The sequence below is a fragment of the Trachemys scripta genome, chromosome 9 (genome assembly GCF_013100865.1).
Source record: "Trachemys scripta elegans isolate TJP31775 chromosome 9, CAS_Tse_1.0, whole genome shotgun sequence".
NCBI classification, from domain to species: domain Eukaryota; kingdom Metazoa; phylum Chordata; order Testudines; family Emydidae; genus Trachemys; species Trachemys scripta.
The window spans coordinates 19303485-19324584 of NC_048306.1; the positions used below are offsets into that span (position 1 = coordinate 19303485).

General features: G+C 47.9%; 1 protein-coding gene across 1 annotated transcript in view; it reads right to left on the reverse strand.

Moving 5' to 3' along the window:
• Positions 1–389: 389 nt before the first annotated feature.
• LHFPL1 (LHFPL tetraspan subfamily member 1) overlaps positions 390–21100 on the reverse strand; it is a 48516-nt gene continuing 27805 nt past the window's right edge. The window contains exon 4 of the mRNA XM_034780505.1: positions 390–2210. Within this exon, the coding sequence (XP_034636396.1) occupies positions 2029–2210 (182 nt within the window). The 3' untranslated portion in view covers positions 390–2028. The remainder of the gene's footprint in view (positions 2211–21100) is intronic.

Below are 21100 nucleotides of genomic sequence, written 5' to 3' on the forward strand. Positions count from 1 at the left end.
TCTCAACTCCAGCAGGTTTGTGTGTGTGTCTTTCTAATAATTTCAGTAGCCAGCATTGAAAGGTTTATAATGGTTACTTTTCCCACTCCATCAGATATTGAAGCTTTTCAATTTCCACTGCAACATATGACTATTTTTAAAAGCTATATACAAATTTATGTTTTCTTCTGTGTAAAACTAAACTATAAAAAAATAGATTGCAGGCTCAGTTAAATACGAAGGTGCTGCTTATGCAAATTTGCAAAGAATGTACAAGGACCCCCAGGTTTTATATAGCTCATCTTACACTTGCTAGTTGTTTACATCCCTATATATTCATGAATTCTGCATCAGTTGCCAAATTTATTAACAGAACACAAGTTGAGTGGTGATATTCAACAGTCTGCAGACAGTCCTGTAGTCCACCAGAGGGCACTGCAGTAACCCCAGGAGATTCTGCCATGCAAGGCATTAGGACATCTTCCTCAAATTACATGATTCTGGCAGAAATTAAAAGAATACTCATTAGTAACCTCACATTTCTTTCCAAAAGGATGCCAGTGATGTCACTTCATGTATACACAAGATCAGATAGCTCCGGAGAGTCACATACTCAATCAGAATAGCTACATGACTTAATGATAATAAACATCTATAATGCTGGGTGTAATATACAGCAATCGACGTGGGTTTCACTCCTGTGGGTGAAAATGGTCATAAACCTTTATTTACAAGACATTGCAATAAGAATATAAATGCAAACACACAAGCTTTTTCTCCAGCATGTTCTCCTGCAGGGTTAAAGGAATACACACGTTTATAAGCCCAGAGCATGCCCTTCATTGGATTTTGCAGCATATGGTGCTGATGAAGTGCTCAGTGATCCTAAGATGACCATACTCTGGAGACAATCTTCAAATTTCTGAGACCCTGCAATAGCCATGGAGAGGAACTCAGTCAACTCAGAACTCCATATTACTACAGAACAGTCTATATATACCACTCACTGGCAGCTTTATTGTAACTCCATCTAGGGATACACATGCTAGATGGACAAACTCTATATCTTTGCTAGGTTTGGGAAGGGAGAAGCTCCTATATTTAAGATTGGATGCAAGGAACACAGCTACAGCACCTCCCTCTCCTTGCTTCAGCCTCATCCCACCTGAGACATTTTAGATAAACCCTACACATGGGGCTCAGTTTCCTGTTTCTGTACCAGTACTGCACTGCTCCAGGGTTGAGAGTTCAATCCTTCAGGGGGCCATTTAGGGAACTGGGGTAAAAATCGGTCTGGGGATTGGCCCTGCTTTGAGCAGGGGGCTGGACTAGATGACCTCCTGAGGTCCCTTCCAACCCTGATATTCTATGATTCAATGAGTCAGTTGTAAAACAACCATAATCTGGCATAACCAGCCTGCTGAGCAAAGCAAAGCAGCCTGAAATACACTACTGAATGTGGCAGTGTGGTCAAGTAGATAGAGCACTGGACAGAGACACAGAAGACCTGGGTTCTATTTTCTGCTCTGCCACTAACCTACTGTGTGGCAACTCACTTCACCTCTCTATCCCTCTGTTTCCTCATCTGTAAAATGAGGATAATGATACTGCCCTCATTGGTAAAACACTTTGAGCTCTGCTGAGGAAAAATGCTAGATAAGAGTTAGGTGGTATTATTAATGGAGATCTATCTTACATTCAGAGAATGCATGAAATGAATTCTTATTTTCCTTGGACCAAATTCATCCCCTGATTTCAAGGGAGTCACAGTGCAGAGGAAATTGGCCTCTTGTTCTTAGAGCCTGGTCCGCAAGGAGACTGTAATTGTTTCTATGATCATTGTAGCCAAGTTGTGCTCTCAGTTACACCCATGTAAATCTAAAGCAATCCCACCCGAATGGAGTTAGCCCAGATATGCAACAGTCGTTGGGAGCAGTCTTCGGTCCCTGCTGTCGACAGAAAAGTGGGAGTTCATGTGTATCAGTCAGAGAAGTTTGGACCATGTGGCCACCACTCCTCCTTCTTTTTTAGGAGAGTATCCGGGAAAGCTCATTGTTTAAGGCAGCACTCGAGCTCCACTCCATATGGATTTGCACTCTGCATGATGCTCTTCACTAACATTACGGGTTTGGGATGTTTTCCGGCGAAGCACGAGAGCCAGGTACAGATCAGCATGGCTGCAGCCGCCCCACCTCCCATGCAGTAATATGCCCAGCCAAGTCTGCAGGTTCCTGCAGAGGGAGAAAGAAGAGGTGAAATCAGGAGCCCAGTACATGCTGTCGTGCTGTGTCAGTCAAGAAACAGCCCTGTATTATCTCTGCACCTCCCCGGCCTAGGGGGGGAAAAGTCAATGGTGCAGCCTGGCACACCGGGTACATTAGGGGTGGGAAAACTTTTTGGCCCGAGGGCCACATCAGGGTTGCGAATCAGTATGGAGGGCCAGGTAGGGAAGGCTTTGCCTCCCCAAACAGCCTGGCCCCTGCCCCCTCCCACTTTCCGCCCCCTGACTGCCCCCCCTCAGAACCCTCCCCATCCAACCTCCCACTCCTTGTCCCCTGACCACCCCCTCCCGGGACCTCCGCCCCTGACCACCCCCTCCCGGGACCCCACCCCCTATCCAATGCCCCCTCTTCCCCATCCCCTGACTGCCCCCCCCCGAACTTCTGCCTCATCCAACTGCCCCCTGCTCCCTGTCCCCTGACTGCCCCCTAGGACTCTCTGCCCCATATCCAACCCCCCGGACCCGGCCCCAGCCTCGGCCCCCTTACCATGCTGCTCAGAGCAGCATGTCTGGAGCTGCACCACCCGGCCGGAGCCAGACACGCTGCCCTGCATGAGCGTGCAGCCCCGCCGTCCAGAGCGCTGTCGCGCGGCAGCATAGCTGCGGGGTAGGGGGACAGCAGGGGAGGGGCTGGGAGCTAGCTGCCTGGCCAGGAGCTCAGAGGCTGGGCAGGACAGTCCTGCGGGCCGGATGTGGCCCACAGGCCGTAGTTTGCCCACCTCTGGGGTACATGGATACTCTTTTACTAAAATCATCTTTACATCCAGAGCCCTTTGTGACCTACCCCCAGCTTCAGACACTATGGAGCTGCTGACTCCTGCCATCCTTCACTTCCCACTCCCACGCTGCCTCTCATACGTGAGCTTCCCGTAAACACCCGCAAAGCCACGGCACTGTTCCCCTCCAAATCTCGCCTTAAAACTCTCCTCAGCAAACAAACAAACAAACAACTCAGCAATGGTGTGGTCAGACCACTACCTACCATGCCAACCAATATCACCTCATCGTTTCCTTGTGCTCCCCGTCTCTCTGTTTGTATCCACTGCCTGTCTCTTGTCTTATATTAGAGGGTAAGCTTCCAGGAGCCGGTACCATCTTTCTGTAATTTGTTTGTCCATGACTGATGCCCTTAGGTGCCCCCCAATACAAATAAATAATAATACATCATCTCCTTGTTTATTGTCCTTCTTTCGTCCTTTCCATGATAAGACAAATCAGGGTTGATTTCAAGTATATAGAGCCTGATTCCCCACTGTGTTAATCCAGTCCTACACTTACCCCTAAAGTTAGTATTATTATTATTCATTTGTACTGAGTAGCATCTAGAGCCCACTGTGCTAGGAACTGTACACACCTATAACAAAGAAACAGTGCCTGCCCCAAAGAGTTTATAATGTAAGCAGAGAGCAGTAGATTTACACCAGAGTAAAGCTGGGGTAATGCCCTGGTGAATCTGGTCCCATTTTTTTCAATGCATCTTTTCTTTTTGTTTGTTTTGTTAAAACTTTACTATTTTATACTTAAATCAAATCAGTGACAGAGCCAGCACCGCTTTTCCAATGGGAACCATGGCATCTGGTTGCCTTGAGCTGGTGAGATACCGAGGGCAAAAATCACACCGTGGCATCTGGTCACTTTGAGCAGGTGAGACATGCTTCGGGCAAAAGTTACACAGCAGCCAGGAGGAAAATCCAGGTCATTAAGACAATCAGTGGAGGCCTAGGGGGAAGCGTCTCTTCTCAGATGCTCATGGCAGATCTTTATATCCTGCTTTATGTACGGAATTCCCCTTGGTTTCTGCATGAGTGGCTAGAGAGGAGTGGCCAAGTCAAGATCTGCTACATAGGTCTGAGTTGAGAATTTTGCCCTGAACGCAGAATAAGTTCTAAGAAGAGGAAATAAATTATCCAGCTGTGGTGCTCGAAATCCAAGTTCCAGTAAGCAGACAGATGGCTATAAAGACATTTGATAAAGTTTCCACACCCGGAGTCACTGCTTTTGTACAACACAAGAGCAGCCCTAACTGCAAACCCCCAGCAGAAATTCCATCCAACAGAAAATTAGAGCACCAACAACTGTGAGGCAAAGTTAAATTGCATAAAATGATGGTCAGGGAACTAATTTTCCTATTGAGGGAGTTATGGCCTAGCCATTAGAAAGCCTTCAAGACAAGCATGTATATGGCAAGATCAGCCTTGATGCAGAGGGATGGGGAATAGGTGAGTCCCTGAAGCTCTTTTTCCTATGATAGCTCACTGTAGGCCAATGTACACTAATGCAAAGGGACCTGGTGGTGGTGGTGAAGACAATTATACTCATCGGGCTGTCCCCAAAATGTAGTTTATTACCAGATATGGTATAGGCCATGATCATTTATAACGTATGTGATATTATAACATTATAACATTGCCTGTGATACTATAAACCTCCAGGTTGCTGCCTTCATTCCAAATTAGATAGTAATATTCATCTGTCCTTGAGTTCCCTTCACCAACCAATCAGTATCCATGAGTCCTGAGGTTGGATAGACAGTCAGAAAGCTGGGGAGAAGGGGGGAGACAATACATGCTCCAAGAATGGAGAGAACTGATACCATAAGGGCACTGGTGGTTGTATGCTTTACCCAGTAATACCTTGTCATAATTTCAGTAGTTACTAGGGCAGACCACTGAAAGCAACTGTAACTAACACGTGGCATATTCATTCACATTAGCACTCCACATTAGGTCTTTTGCATGCTGAGAGTAACTCATGTCCACACTGCAGTGCTGGCACCAATGTCATATTAGCAGGAAGGAATGTAGTTCATGTTGAGGGAACATCTACAGTGGGTGACAATTACACTTTAGAAGAAAGATTTTGGACATTATAGAGTCAACAAATTGCACAAATTGGCATTGGCTGTACACGCTGGCTGAAGCTAAATCCTTTGAAATGATGCTGCGTTGCTCAGTGGGCAACATTCACTCCAAGGAACCCCCTTTTCAGTCATGTGCACTGCAGTACAATAAGTAGAGCCCTGCCAAAGTCAGGGCCATGAAAAACGCGTCAAGGGAGGGAGAGGAATTATTCCAGCTTAGTACTAATGTGGACACGAGAACGAATGGATACAAACTGGCCGGGGGGAAGTTTAGGCTTGAAATTAGACGAAGGTTTCTGACCGTCAGAGGGGTGAAATATTGGAACGGCCTTCCGAGGGAAACGGTGGGGGCGACGGACCTGTCTGGTTTTAAGATTAAGTTGGATAAGTTTATGGAGGGAATGGTTTAATGATAAAACATAGTAGCCAAGGAAAACCAAGCAATGGTACATGAATAGCATAATGGCCAACAAGGGTCAGGCTAGAGACTCTTGCCTATATGCTCGGGGTATTACTGATCACCATATTTGGGGTCGGGAAGGAATTTTCCTCCAGGGCAGATTGGCTGAGCCTCTGGAGGTTTTTCGCCTTCCTCCGCAGCATGGGGCAGGGATCACTAGCAGGAGGGTCTCAGCCAATTGAAGTCACTAAAACACAGGTTTGGGGACTTCAACGGTAGAGTCCAGGGAAGGGTCTTGCGGCCTGCAGCATGCAGGGGGTCAGACCAGATGATCATAATGGTCCCTTCTGACCTTAAAGTCTATGAGTCTATGAGTCTCCCCCGCCCCGCCTTCCCCAACCAGGAAATCTGGTCTTTTGTGTGCTTTGACCCTATACTATGCAGATTTCATGGGGGAGACCAGCATTTCTCAAATTGGGGGTCCTGACCCAAAACGGAGTTGCAGAGGGGTCACAAGGTTATTTTACGGTGGGGTGGTCACGGTATTGCCACCCTTACTTCTCCGCTACCTTCAGAGCTAAGCAGCCAGAGAGCAGCAGCTGTTGGCTCTGAACTCTGAAGGCAGCGCAGAAGGAAGGGTAGCAGTACTGCAACACACACCCCCCACAATAACCTTGCAAACCCCCTCCCCCCCAACTCTTTTTTGGGGTGAGGACCCCTACAATTCCAACATGGTGAAATTTCACATTTAAATAGCTGAAATCATGAAATGTAAGATTTTTTAAACCCCATGACCACAAAATTGACCAAAATGGACCGTGAATTTGGTGGGGCCCTACCAATAAGGTTTGCCTGTGTCATGCGATCTCGTTGTTATGAAGTCCAGCCACATGGAACACTTGGACAAGCCAGGGAGAAAGGAGTCTCAGTAGTCAAACATACAATGCCCTAGTTTAAGACACAGATCTGAGCTGGATTATTCACTCCTGTCCAAAAAGCTGTTGTATGGGGTTGGGCAGATTATTTTTCCCCTCAGGAAGCCTGAGAGCGTTGGAGCAGGCACAACAGAATGTGCAAAGATCCCTTAGTAGGGAGGAGTGATCATTGAACAGATCAGGCTGAAAATGAAGGACTCCACAACACAATTCATGTCCTGCACCACATTTCAAATCCTTCAAGGTGCAGGGTAGTTCAGAGCTGGGATTTATGCAATCTCTGATTTAAGGTCATCTGCTAAGGGACACACCCTCCACCCCGCCTGCTGCCCCTCTTTATTTATTAATGGAGATATCTCCTAGAACTGGAAGGGACCTTGAAAGGTCATTGAGTCCAGCCCCCTGCCTTCACTAGCAGGATCAAGTACTGATTTTGCCCCAGATCCTCAAGTGGCCCCCTCAAGGATTGAACTCACAACCCTGGGTTTAGCAGGCCAATGCTCAAACCACTGAGCTATCCCTCCCCATCTCCTGCTTCATAAGCATCCAGTCAGTAAAGATGGCAAATGTCAGAATAAAATGTAACATCTCTCCTAAACTGTTGTCCCCTGCTTATAAACTAGGTATTATTATTCTTATTGTGCGACCAATTCAGGCCCTCTGCTGTCAGACATCCTGCACTGCCTAGCCAAAAAAAATTAAAAATCCACTACAAGGTATTATAATGCAAACACGGTGATAAAAAAAGAGGCTTTAGCCAGTGTACATCCCCATGGTTCAAGGGACAGATGTGCAGATCTTCATGGGATTCTATGGATAATTTGTACTGATGAAGGAAAGTGCTGGCTTCTCTGCTGGAAAACAGCAAGCATTCAATAGATGTCATCCTTCTAGGCTTGATTGTGTTATTGGCAAAAGCAGATCTATAAATACCTTGCACATTTTCTACTGTCCTTAGAGCTAGCCTCTGAACAAGGCAAGTAACGTGTAGTTTGATGTTCTCTGCACGGTTGTGCCAACGGTCAGCTTTGTTGATTTAATCCAGCAAACTGTGCTGCTATTTGAATATTCTTTGTGTAACTCAGGACTACAACTAGCCCTGTTATTCTGTTGGACTGGGGTTTATTTCATTTATCTGCATTGTTTACACAGTTTGTTCAAGTCCTGCAGGAAGGACTGCTCCCCACAATGACTGAAGTATCTATCCTTGCATAAACACACTACAGCGAGCTCAAGATTAGTTGTTTCAACGTCCCTTTCTGAATCTGATCTATGGGTCCAGCCATCCCTTTTTGCATAAAGACGTGCACGGTGGGGAAAAAGATGCACCAAAACAATGCAGCTCCATAGAGTATGGATCTGAGTATCCAGCCAAAGCTAGGCTAAGCAAAGCTTAACTGTGCAAGTGGTCTGGGCTCATAAGAGGGTGAGCAAAGTCCTGCTGAATGTGCTTCTGTTCTGACTGCTGTCTGATGATCCAGACAAGCTGAGCAAGGACAGCAAGGTTGCGCAGCACAGAGGAGAGCTGCTGATGTGACTAGCCATGCAGGTTTCCCCAGTCGGGGCTACAACAGGTGATGAAAAAGCTCAGTGACACTCCCTTGATTAGCTCTGGACAAACATTGTCCACAAATATTCTTTTGCATTTTGAAATGAATTCCCCTTTGGCCGAGTCCTTGCTTATCAGGGATGCTCAAGCAAGTGACTTTTTTGGCCACGATGTTTATGGAGATGGTGAATTTTAAATGTTTCAAATTCATAATCACAAGTATTCACACTGGCAACTTGTTTCAAAGAGCTACATTCATCCAATCAGGGATCAAAATCACGCCATGGGTCCTACCAATCAAAACAGCTTGCATGTGCCTATGAACAGATCACAGAGGACTAACACATCACATAAATTATGGGTTATGAGTTATTTGCCCACCTCTAGTCAAGCTCCAACCATTAGATGAGGACACAAGACTGAATGCCCCAACCTCAGTCAGTCCTGATGTCACATGGACATTGGCACTGAGGTGGCACTCACATGTGATATGCAATTGTGCACATACATGTAAAGGCAGCAGATTCCTACTCCCCCACCCTTGCCCCCAAAGAACATACACTTTAAGGAGCATACACATCTGACCAAGTCTTTATCTCACTGACGTGCTCCTGCTCCATTGATGTGCGCAAGAGTGTGCCTGGGAACAGAACCACTTAGTGACCTCACAGCCCTGTGCCTCCACTCGAGACAGGCAAGCGTAACCCTCATCCCACCCAGAGATTGGCCTCTGTGTTGTGAACAGTGGGGGACGTGAGTGTAAAAAACCTGCTGGAAGCAGCTTTAACCTATATACCATGGGCACCATTGTAACACTGATGGCATGCAGGAGGCATGTGGGATAAAAGATTTTCCACCTCTTTCTGCCACACCTCCACAGCATGTGACCCTCACATGTAAGCCCTTCTCCGGCTGTACACCCACTCATAGCTCATGACAGGAACATAGGGGATCGTACCTGGTGTACCTCACCTGTTTACTCTAGGCCCTGTTTCCTTGATGCACCTTGCACAGGTCAATTCCCCCCTGAAGTGTTTTATCCTACAAGAGTGGGGGGGGGGGGGGAGGGAAAGGAGTTGTAAGAGAAAGAGAAAAGGTTCCCACAACAAATAAGCTTTTAAGCTAAGTCGGGAAGGGGTAAAAAGCTCATCTTGTTCCTCTTTGGTAGGTATCATTGCTAATAGGCTCTCACTGAGTCACTCCATTCGAGTGTTGAGATTTGCTGTGACAGGATCACTCATAAAAGTTATTAAATCATCACTCCGAGATGGGCTTGACATTTCAATCAGAGACTTTGCTTTTATTCAAAGTTGCAAACCTCATTGGTTTGGAACGTGGCTGTATTTCCTTAGATTCAGCAGTTCATTAGATTGCATTGTTAACATTAAGCGAACTAAGCCACTGACTGGCATTTTAATCTCTTGCTCATCTCTGGTTTTTATAAAAGCCCTTATCCCATGGTATCTAAGCACCAGACAGACTCAAGGAGTGAAAGCACAAATCACAGAAGTGTTTTCTTCTATCCCTTCCACCCTGCTCTGCCCAGTAATTAGTATATTTGTGTTCCCACGGGATTGAATTGGGATTAAAAGAAAGCCCCGGTAAAACCATCAAACTCTGCCCTCAGACCAAGCCCCAACCACCTGAAATGCCCCTGGTACTTGACAGTCGATATCTGAGTGTATCCAGCTGCAACCTCCCTTCCAACTATGCTAGAAACCATCTTGTGCAAAACACTTTGCTGGCATCTGACAGCTAGAGTGAGCATGTGCAAAGAGCCCATATATGTCTTCGGATGGGGACCAACGGACACCCAAGACTTAAAAATAAATTAAAATACTATCGTAACAAAAAAATAAATAAAATGCTGTTCCAAAAACAAGCCTGAGACCCTGGATTGTTAATAAGATTCATTAGTCATTCAGATACCACAGTGATGGGTATGGTATAGGGATAGATGGATGTCTAGGTTTAAAACTAGAGGGGTTGGGAATCTTCCATCAACCTTTTTATAATGGAGTTTCCGGGAAAATTTCTGTTTTGCCAAAAAACATCCCATTAGGAAAATCATAATGAAATATTTGTTTCTGATCAGGGGCACCCAAAAACTGAAACATTTTGGAAGGTTGAACTGAATTGAAACGCTTCATTTCCAGTCAGTTTAACATGAATGTGTCCATCTGAGGTGTTGCCGGGCCTCACGAAAGTTATAGTTCCGCTGTCTCATGCCCCAGACTGCATTACATCTCCCATAAGAAATTCTGAGAATTCTTATTTTTGACCAGCTGTACCTAACACATCACAATTAAAATATTTTAAAGGCAATTTTAAAAGTTTATTTACAAGTTGGGACCTGAATTCAGTCACTCTGGGTTCTGTGCGTTTCCCACAGCATGTGATAAAATCATAAGCGCCTAAGACCTGATCCAATGCCGATTAAAGTGAATGGGCCACTTTCCATTGACCTCAATGAGCTTTGGATTAGGGCCCTAAACAGGTCACCTACGTAATTTCCTAAATGGATTTAGATGCTGTATTAGTGACATCAGCAGGCCTGCAGAGGAAGTACAAAACACAAGTCTTGGCAGGTAGATAAAGTAGGAATGCATTTTGAAATATTTTGTATTACGATGTATTTAGTTGCAATGCTAGGTCTACACACACACACACACACATTCTGTTAAGGACTTAAGATTTTAGATCATTTTACATTTTTTTAAAAAAGCCTTAAATGCTAATATTTTAAAGGTGAGAGGTAGGCCAGAGACAGTGGGCAGAGGAAGTATGGCCTCAGGGTAAAGCACTGGACTGGGCCTGAGAAGAGTTGGATTCAGTTCTCATCCTGGCTATAGTCTCCTTGCAGGACCATGCATCTAGCTGCAGTTGGAATGTTTTTGGATTTCAGTTATCTAATCAGCGAGTGGATGGGCACCCCAAAAATATGGCTCTGGAGGTGGTGAACAACGCAATCTCTTTAAAACTCTAACACAACCCTAGCTTTGGCACAGCTGTTGCTGTACCATAATGTTTTCCTAATATTGGGGACTCCTGGGAAAATTCCGTGCCACTGCACATGTGCAAAATTCATGTCTGGTGCAGAATTTTTTCTTTCTGCGCAGAAAATACATTCTGCCAGAGAAATGCCTTTCACCCACCCGAGGCTGCTGTGGCGCTAGAACAGATGGCAGCAGCTGACCAGCAGTAACAGCTGGCAACTAGCGCGTTCATCACAGCACCCTGCCCACAGAACCAGGTTAGGAGGCACAGGATATGGTGGGGGGGGGGAAGACAGAGGGGGGACACGCAGGGCTGCTGAGGGGTCATAGACTGGTGTTCACAAGTGCTAGTGGACAGATTGGGGTGGGAGTTCAAGAGCTAGTGGGGTGACAGCGTTGAGCCTGGGGCTGAATGGGAGGGGGCTTTAGGACCACATTCCCCATAGGAATGGGCTACTTATGGTGTACTACTTATAGCTGCTAGTCCTGGTGCTCTGAGCAGCATGGTAAGGGGGCGGGGAGCAGGGGGCGGTTGGATGGGGCAGAGGTTCTGGTGGGAGGGGCGGTCAGGGAGCACGGGGGTTGGATAGGCGTGGGAGTCCTGGGAGACCTGTCAGGGGCAGGGGTGTTGATAGGGGTCAGGGCAGTGAGGGGACAGGAAGCAGGGAGGGTTGGATGGGGGTGGGGTCCCGGAGGGGCAGGAGTCCTGGGAGGGGGCAGTGAGGGGACAAGGAGCAGGGGGGGTTGGATAGGGGGTGAAGTCCCAGGGGGTGGTTAGGAATGGAGGATCCTGGGAGGGGGCAGTCAGGGGACAAGGAGTAGGGGGCGTTGGATGGGTCAGAGGTTCCAAGGAGGACAGTCAAGGAGCGAGAAGTGGGAGGGGGCGGATAGGGGGTGGGGGCCAGGCTATTTGGGGAGGCACAGCCTTCCCTACCCTGGGTGTAGTGTATTAAATTGCTCCCCATAGGAATGTGCTACTTACGGTGTACTACTTACCGCTGAAAGAAGAACAGGAGTACTTGTGGCACCTTAGAGACTAACAAATTTATTAGAGCATAAGCTTTCGTGGACTACAGCCCACTTCTTCGGATGCATATAGAATGGAACATATATTGAGGAGATATATATACACACATACAGAGAGCATAAACAGGTGGGAGTTGTGGTGCTTCGTAAGTAGCACATTCCTACGGGGAGCAATTTAATACACTCCACCTGGCAGCTCACGCAGCCGCACTGCTTGGCAGGAACTCGCAGCCCTGCCGCCCAGAGTGCTGGCGGCACAGTGAGCTGAGGCTGCAGGGGAGGAGCCAAGGGCTAGCCTCCCTGGCCAGGAGCTCAAGGGCTGGGCAGGATAGTCCCGTGGTGCGGATGTGGCCCATGGGTCGTAGTTTGCCCACCTCTGCTTTAAATAGTTTGGGTGTCCTCTAATGGGCTTCTCAGTCTTCTATTGCAGAAGTCACCAGAGCCTAACAGAGTAGTAATTTACATGCGATGCGAGGCATTTTATGTGCACTATCAGGATTGTCTGCACTGGGAACTGGCTGTGTAGTCAGGGCAGAGCGCTGGGAGAGCGCTACAGCGCTCTTAAAAAAAAAAAAAAAAAAAAAAAAACCACACACCTCCATGAGGGGCGTCGCTCCCAGCGCTGGAAGCATGGTTCCCAGTGCTGGTGCACTGTCTACACTAGTGTTTTACAGCGCTGAAACTTGCTGCGCTTGGGGGGGTGTTTTTTCACACCCCTGAGCAAGAAAGTTGCAGCTCTGTAAAGTGCCAGTGTAGACAAGCCCCATGTTGGGGCTAATTAATCTATTACCTTCGATGGAGTTACAAGCGGGAGGAGAAGCCTTGTTTGTTAGAACTGCACTCCATCTGCTGGGAAAAGCTTCCTTCTTACCAGACCTACGTCAATGTGAGCCTGTTCCCAAGCCAGACCTTATTCTAAAGCATTTCCATAATGCTGTGCAGCTGGGTTTGGCATTCAGGTGATTCAGCTCGTCTCAAGGCAGCTCCCTTCGGTGCTGGGAGTTCTGATTTCATGACACGACACACAAATACATTCTGCATTAGCAGTAGCAGCGGGGTTCAAAGGAGGCTGAAGGTCCCATCTGTTCAGAAAAGTGACTGTTGAATAAGTGCTTCAGAGTCTGCTGAAGTTTAAACATATTTTTCTATGCAGCCAAGCTAAATGATGGTAGGGTTAAGGAAGCTCTCTGCCAACAGCACTCAACATTCGAATTATATAAATTCCGATTAATCCCATAGTGTAGACATACCCAAGTACTAGTAATTCTAAAATGAAAAGTCAACGTCCTTGAGAGGAATGACTGCCAGAAAGCACGCAGAATGGCAATCAATGGGTGAGGGCAGGGGGACCGTCGTATTTTGCCAGGAATCTGGATACTACAGTGATAGGTACATTCCAAGCACTTGGCTAGTCAGAGACAAACAGGAAAATCTCCTCCCCTCTCCCCAGAGAATGGAGTGTAAGTCAGTGGGAGAGCTGGATAAAAAGATGAAAGGGGAATTTTTAGAAAGGTTTGAAGTTTTCAAAAGGAACTAAACAGTTGGTGATTCAGCTCAATATTCACTTTCCCCACCCTCCTTCCTTTTTTTTTTCCCCCCCCATTTCCATTTTGCTGTTGGAAAAGGGGAGAGGCAGGACAAAGAGAAAACCCCAAACATTGTTTGTTTTTGAACAAAAGGCCATTTTTCAAGTAAATCATTGGTGTTTTTTATATTTGAAAAAATGGTGACCAGCTCTCGTCAGGAGCATTCACGGGAGTTTGAACCCACTGAGTAGGGTCTGAAAGCTGTGCACAGGATCTCACAAAGGGCCACTGCCGTTTCATGCTAGTCTTTGGTGCATGCAGACTGATATCCTGTCTTCAGCAATCATAATACGTAACGCTTCAGAGGAAGATGAAAGATGCATCAAGCCAATGGTGTATATAGAAGATGGTACTTCTTTGGGATTCAATCTACACTCAGTCGTCTGACACCCTGAAGCATGAAACATGATCCCTTTATTATCATATCTTGTAGTCTACAAATGCTGTTAAAGGACATTACCCATCTCATTACTGAAATCTACAGCACTGCCTTAATGTAAATGATCCTACCTGTCTCACTTCCACTCCAGAAGGGTTTGTTTTGCTGGGTGGACAAAATCATTCCATTAATTAAATGCTCTGTAATTGTATAATGTGCTTTGAGGCTCATGGAAGGTGCTATATAACCAGTAAGAACAACACAGGTAGAATAGCTAGAATTACATTAGACTAACTAACTAGTAGGACTACTTGAAAAATTTCCATCAAAACTGTTTGACAGAAAATTGAGTGAAACTTTTCATGTAAAGTGCCTGCTTTCTACAGAAAATTACAACTTTTCATGGAAAAAATAAACATCCAAAAACCAAAAAAATTCTTCCAAAAACTGAAAATGTTGATTTGGAAATGTTGTTGCAGAGCCTTCTGGGTTACCAGGCTGGACTACACCACCCATGATGCACCAGGGTGGCTCAGCAAGAGCATGGTACCATGGTGCATCATGGTAGATGTAGTCTGGCCAAGGAGGCCAGCTTATAGAGAAGAATGGGGGCATGAGAAATCCAAACTACAACTCTCATGCACCATAGGAGCATTTCCAAATTTTAAAAATGTCAGTTTCCATCTGAATTTATTTGGTTTTCAATTTTTTGCTAAAATGTCAAAAATGGATGTGAAGAAAAAAAAAACTCATTTTCTAATCAGCTCTACTAACCAGCAGACACACTGCAAGAAAACAAGGCACAATCAATATCAATTTATTAGATTTGGCACTTTGATTAGACATACAGAAGAACCTCAAAGATGCGAACACCAGAGTTATGGACTGACCGGTCAACTGGGTACCATGTGAAACTGGAAGTATCCAATCAGGCAGCAGCAGAAACAAAATTAAAAAAAAAAAAAAGAATAAGTAAATATTGTACCGAGCCTATATTGCATCTTAAGGGTAGGCAGATCTGGGCTGCCTGTCCCCACCCTCATGTGCGGGGCACACACTTACAGCTAGGAGTTGAAGAGGCTGCGATTCGCAGACAGGCGCAGCACTGGGGTCTGCGCTGCTTTCCTGCAAGCCATGGGTGCTGTTTTCATCTCACTTCCCCTGGCTGGCGGGGGTAGGGGTGCTGTTTTCACCACCCCCACCACCAGCCAGGTGAGGGACAAGCTTGCCCTGCCTGGGAAAGAAGCTGCCTACCTGCCTCTGGAACCTGGCCCGGAGTGTGAACTGCTGGAGCTGTGTTTTGTTCAGAGTTAAGAACATTTTGGAGTTACGGACAACCTTCATTCCCGAGGTGTCCATAACTCGGAGGTTCTATGTAGTTGTCAGCAAGGCTCGTGTGTGAAAGAGACAATCCACCAGGCAGAAGAAAACCCTGATGGTTCTGGCTTCTCCTATTCCTCATTTCCTAGAAACAAAAAAAATTACTCTGCAGCCTTTGCTCCTGTCAAAAGCCCTTTGAATATCCACAGCCTTGTTGGATAGATGAGAAGTGATGGTCAGTAACACTCAGAGGCAGATTAGAACTAAGTGGAACCCAGAATCAATACCTTCTGACTTGCTCACCACATGAGATCAACACCTCCATCCAAAATACAATGCTGATCGAGGCAGCTCCTTCCCCATCTCCTGCCTGCTTGTAGTGAAGAGGAGGGTCTCTTTAGTGCAAGGGTGGGCAAACTTCTTGGCTTGAGGGCCACATCAGGATTGCGAAATGATATGGAGGGCTGGGTAGAGAAGGCTGTGCCTCCCCAAACAGCCTGTCCCCAGCCCCCTATCCACCCCCTCCCACTTCCTGCCCCCTGACTGCCCCCCCTCAGATCCCCCAACCCATCCAACCCCCTCCCTTGTCCCCTGACCACCCCCTCCTGGGACCCCCCCCACCACTCCCTGTCCCCTGACTGCCCCCAACCCCTATCCACACCACCACCCCCTGACAGACACCCCCCCCCGGGGGCCCCCCCCTCTCCCCCCCCCCCCTCCCCCCCCCCCCTGACTCCCCCCCCCCGAACCTCCACCCCATCAAACCACCCCCTGCTCCCTGTCCCCTGACCGCCCCCTGGATCTCCCCGCCCCTAACCACCCCCCAGGACCCCATCCCCTATCCAACTGCCCCCTGCTCCCTGACTGCCCCTAGGACCTCTTGCCCCTTATCCAACCCCCCCAGCTCCCCACCCCCTTACCATGCCGCTCAGAGCGGCAGGACTGGCTTATTGGCAAGCCTGGTAGGTGGGCGGGCGGAAGCCACGCAGCCCAGCAGGAGCAGCAGGCCAGAGCGCTCCCTATGTGGCAGCGTGGCTGCGGGGGAGGGGGGACATCAGGGTGGGGCCAGGGGCTAGCCTCCCCAGCCGGGAGCTCGCCTCCCTGGCTGGGAGCTCCGGGGTTGGGCAGGATGGTCCCGCGAGCCAAATGTGGCCCGCGGGCCGTAGTTTGCCTACCTCTGCTCTAGTGCCTTCCTACTAAGGCAGGCAAATCACCTCTGGATCTTTTCACAAGTAAAGTGCTTCATGCTCAACCCTCTGGGACTGATCACAAGCAGAGACTGGTCTGCTCAGCAGCAAGGCAGATCAAGTCACGGTGGGAGGTCTCACACAGCGTTGGAGCCCAGTGCTTCATGTTGCCAAATTTGAAAGCCACAGACCCTGTTGCTCCAAGAATTTGACTTTTAGGAGTCGATGAAGTGGGCTGTAGCCCACAAAAGCTTATGCTCAAATAAATGTGTTAGTCTCTAGGGTGCCACAAGTACTCCTGTTCTTTTGGCGGATACAGACTAACACGGCTGCTACTCTGAAACTTTTAGGAATAAGTCCTTTAGTTGTTTAACCTATCTTTGTTTGAAATTACACATGCTTCACTGTACCACACTTCAGTTTTACTTTCCCATCTAGCCGAGCAAACAGCTCTCGAAGTACTAATAAAATATCCATGTACTGCCACTAGAACAATGGGGGAACAGCTTGTGTGTGCACAGGACATTCCATATTCCATCAGGGAACAATTGATCTCAGCCAGAATAAACAGACCTGTTTCCTTTGAAGGAACTCTGAATGTACCAACAGACCCTCCATCTATTTATTCTCTTAATACACATGTGCCAGCAGAAGGTAGATGGTATAAATTGTAAAGTGGCAACTACTGGAGCTACCAAGCCACAACGAAACAGACTGAAGATCCAGGGAGCATATTCATCAAGGGGGCGTTTTTTCAGGATTTTACTAGGCTTTCAAGCTTGATATTGGCTGAGAAAAGCAGCCTGGTAGCCTCTTAAGAAGCTAGGGTGTAGGAAAAAGCAATGGGAACCTGGAACTCTCATCAGACCCTGTCTGCACTAAGAAAATTCATAATTACTTTGCTCTCCTAGTAGCAGCAATGGCTAGGGTTACCATACGTCCGGATTTTCCCGGACATGTCCGGCTTTTGGGGCTCCAAATCCCCGTCCGGGGGGAAATCCCAAAAAGCTGGACATGTCCGGGAAAATCGGGACATGCGGGGCCAGGCCGGGGGCTTGGGGGCCGGCGGTTGGCCGGGCCGGCGGCTCGGGGGCCGGCAGTGCTGGGCGGGGCCAACCCAGGCTGGAGATGCCGGGGGGCCAGACTGGGCCACGCCTCCTCTCCCCACACCCCCCTTACCTGCTTCAGGCTTCCCGCGAATCAAATATTCGCGGGAAGCAGGGGAGGGGGTGGAGTTGGGGCGGGGCCCCGTGGAGTGTCCTCCTTTTGGAGGCTCAAAATATGGTAACCCTAGCAATGGCAGATACTAGTAGTATCGAGTATGTAGTTTTACCACCCTTCATCTAACCATTACCAGAACTGGTTTTCACACAGCAGTCTTCTTTCATCTACATTCACTCCAGAGCCATTTGTCCTTTCTTTGACAATAAAAACCCAAAGTAGAAACCAGCTGCAAGGAAAGAGCGCGAAGAAAGCAGGATGCAAGATTAAGAGACAGGAAGGTCTGGAGCAGCTGATTAAATTATCTGGCTATACTGACATCTAGAGTTTATTTAGGGTACAATCAGGTGTACAGTAACATGCTCCTTGTTCCTTCGGAGATGGGGAAGTGTGGGTTAGTAAAGCACTGAGAACCCACAGCAATGGGGGATGCATACATGAGAGCTGCCCCATATACCAGTGGTTCTCAACCAGGAGTCCGGGGCCCACATGAAGGTTTCAGGGGGCTCTCCAAACAGGGCCAGCATTAGACTCACTGGTGCCCAGGACACAAAGATGAAGTCCCACTGCATGGGGCTGAAGCCCAGGTCCCTGAACCCCACCATATGGGGCTGAAGCCTGAGCAATGTAGCTTTGTGGGGGCCCCTGTGGCATGGGGCCCCAGGCAATTGCCAACCCCTAATGCCAGCCCTGGCTTATATATGTAGAAAACCAGTTATTGTGGCATAGGTGGGCCATGGAGTTTTTAATAGCATGTTGGGGGGGCTCCGAAAGAAAAAGGTTGAGAACCTCCGCCCTATATCACAGTCTTGCAGATATGAAGTATACGACAGCCCCTCACTCGGGGCTACAGCTTTCATCTGGATTTCTCTATGAATGTACTTTTTGTTAACGTTGGGAAAGGAGCCTGGAGACAGCCTTGAAGACGAACATGGTCCAAGAGACACAGCACGAGGGCGAGCAATGCAAGCATTCCACATTGCAAGATCATCCTCAGATCTAAACCTCTGTGCATCATTCTGCGTCCCCCTGGACAAAGCTTATTCCTAAGAGCTGTTTACTCCTTTTACTTTCTAATAATACACTTGATTTTTTTCCCCAGTGTCATCATCCAGCCTATGAAGAGATTGCAAATGAACGATGCCACTTGTCTGTCCGAGGTTATAGACAGGGAGACAATTCCTGGGGCTACCTTAGTCCAGTGGCTAGAACTAGCAGATTCATCCCTATACTGATGCAGGCACAGAGGGGAGGCAGACTGCACCTCCACTATTCAGATGCAGCAGGGACTGGTGCAGTCCCCCATGCAGGCCAGGGCAGCCCTTAGGCCTGCCAGAACTTGTACCCCTCACAATGGGCAGTGTGGGCCACTGCAGGGGTGCAGAATCAATAAGGTGCAGCTCCACCCTGGCCACAACTCTTACTTCTATTTGCCTCCTTCCCTGCCAGCCCACCGCTGCTCCATCCCCATGCCTCTCTCCTCCCAGCACAGAATGCCCCTGCGTGATGCTGCATGATTGAATATGACCATTTATGTTGATATTACCACTGTTATACAATTGCAACAACTCCTGTACAAAGTATATACCATGTAAGGTATCAATGGAAACATTATGATTTGCTACCTATGATAGGGTAAGGGCCCTGCCAAAAAGACTAGGCCCTCCCTGGCAGGGGCTTCCCCCACTGCTGTGGCCCCGCCACTGGCGTCCCTCCCCGCTGCTCCCTTCGCCAGCTCTGCGGGTGCCCCTCCCCCGACCCTCAGGGCATACGCCCAGGTGGTGGCGGCCCCCCTGCCTGCCGCTACATCATCTCTCCCGGCCACCGCCTCTGTTCCCATCTCTAGCGGTCAGGGCCCCTTCCCCACCTTGACCAGGAAAAAAAAAATAATAATAATCCTGATTATAGGCATGTATCATCTTTGTATCTGAAGTTATGAATATTGGCTCCATTTCTATCTCAAATGTGTTTGTACATGAGTGACATCTCTCAGATTTACATCAGGCGACACAACTGTGTGTTGTTGGCCAATTAAGGTCACTCAGCTCTAACAATGAAGAAATGCCAGGCCCAGCTAGCTCCTCCCAAGGATGCCTCAGACAACCAGGGGCCAATGGCCACCCCAGTGAGTCAGCAAAGCATGTAAGGACATGTGACAAGTACATGTGACCTGAGACTCCATCTTCTCCCAGACCCTGGACTCTATCTTGAGTGAGTATCAGTCCATGCACATGTGGGCTATGTTTAGAACAGTAAATTTTCATGTATTGTGACAAAGTTCCTCCTCTATCTTGGTGGGTCCCACGCTTATTGGCAGATTTTCTTGCCACAGAGATTCACCATGTGGGTTGGGGAACAGCCCAGAGACCTTCCCCTCTGGAAGAACCCACAGGCCAGGTCAATTGGGAGGTTTGGGGGGAACCCAGGCCCACCTTCTACTCCAGGTTCCAGCCCAGGGCCTTGTGGACTGCAGCTGTCTATAGTCCCTCCTGCATGAGGGCTACAACTCCCTGGGCTACTTCCCCATGGCCTCCTCCAAACACCTTCTTTAGTCTCACCACAGGACCTTCCTCCTGGTGTCTGATCACACTTGTGCTCCTCAGTCCTCCAGCAGCACACACTCTCAGCTCCTTGCACCTCTTGCTCCCAGCTCCTCACACACGCACCACAAACTGAAGTGAGCTCCTTTTTAAAACCCAGGTGCCCTGATTAGCCTGCCTTAATTGATTCTAGCAGCTTCTTCTTAATTGACTCCTGGTGTCCTAATTAGCCTGCCTGCCTGAACTGGTTCTAGCAGGTTCCTGATTACTCTAGTGCAGCTCCTGCTCTGGTCACTCAGGGAACAGAAAACTACTCATCCAGTGACCAGTATATTTGCCCTCTACCAGACTCCTGTACCCCACTGGTCTGGGTCTGTCACAGTATATAGAGGATATAAAAAGGCACCTGAGACATCTCCATTGTGTCTTCATTTCTCTGGACTGGATTTCTAACAAGGAAGCTTTGAACAAGGACTGATGACTCCTAATCTATTTGGGTGATTCCAGAGAGACTTTTGCAAACCAGCAGTTTATTCCACCACTGCTACAAACCTGATACAAGGACTTTGCAGTCACTTGCACGTGTATGATCTATTAGCCATTTATAACTCTCTTCTTCTATTATTAAATCTTTAGTTAGTTTACTAAGGATTGGCAGACAGAGTGATATTTGGGTAAGAGCTGAGATTCATACTGACCTGAGGATATGTGTCTGATCCTTTGGGATTAGAAAGAACCTCACCTATGGTGAAATGGGTTTTCAATAACCCCTCACTATATTAGACCTGGTAGTCTGGATGGGAGCCAAGGGGTGGAATGCCTACAGGGAGCGGTGTTTGGC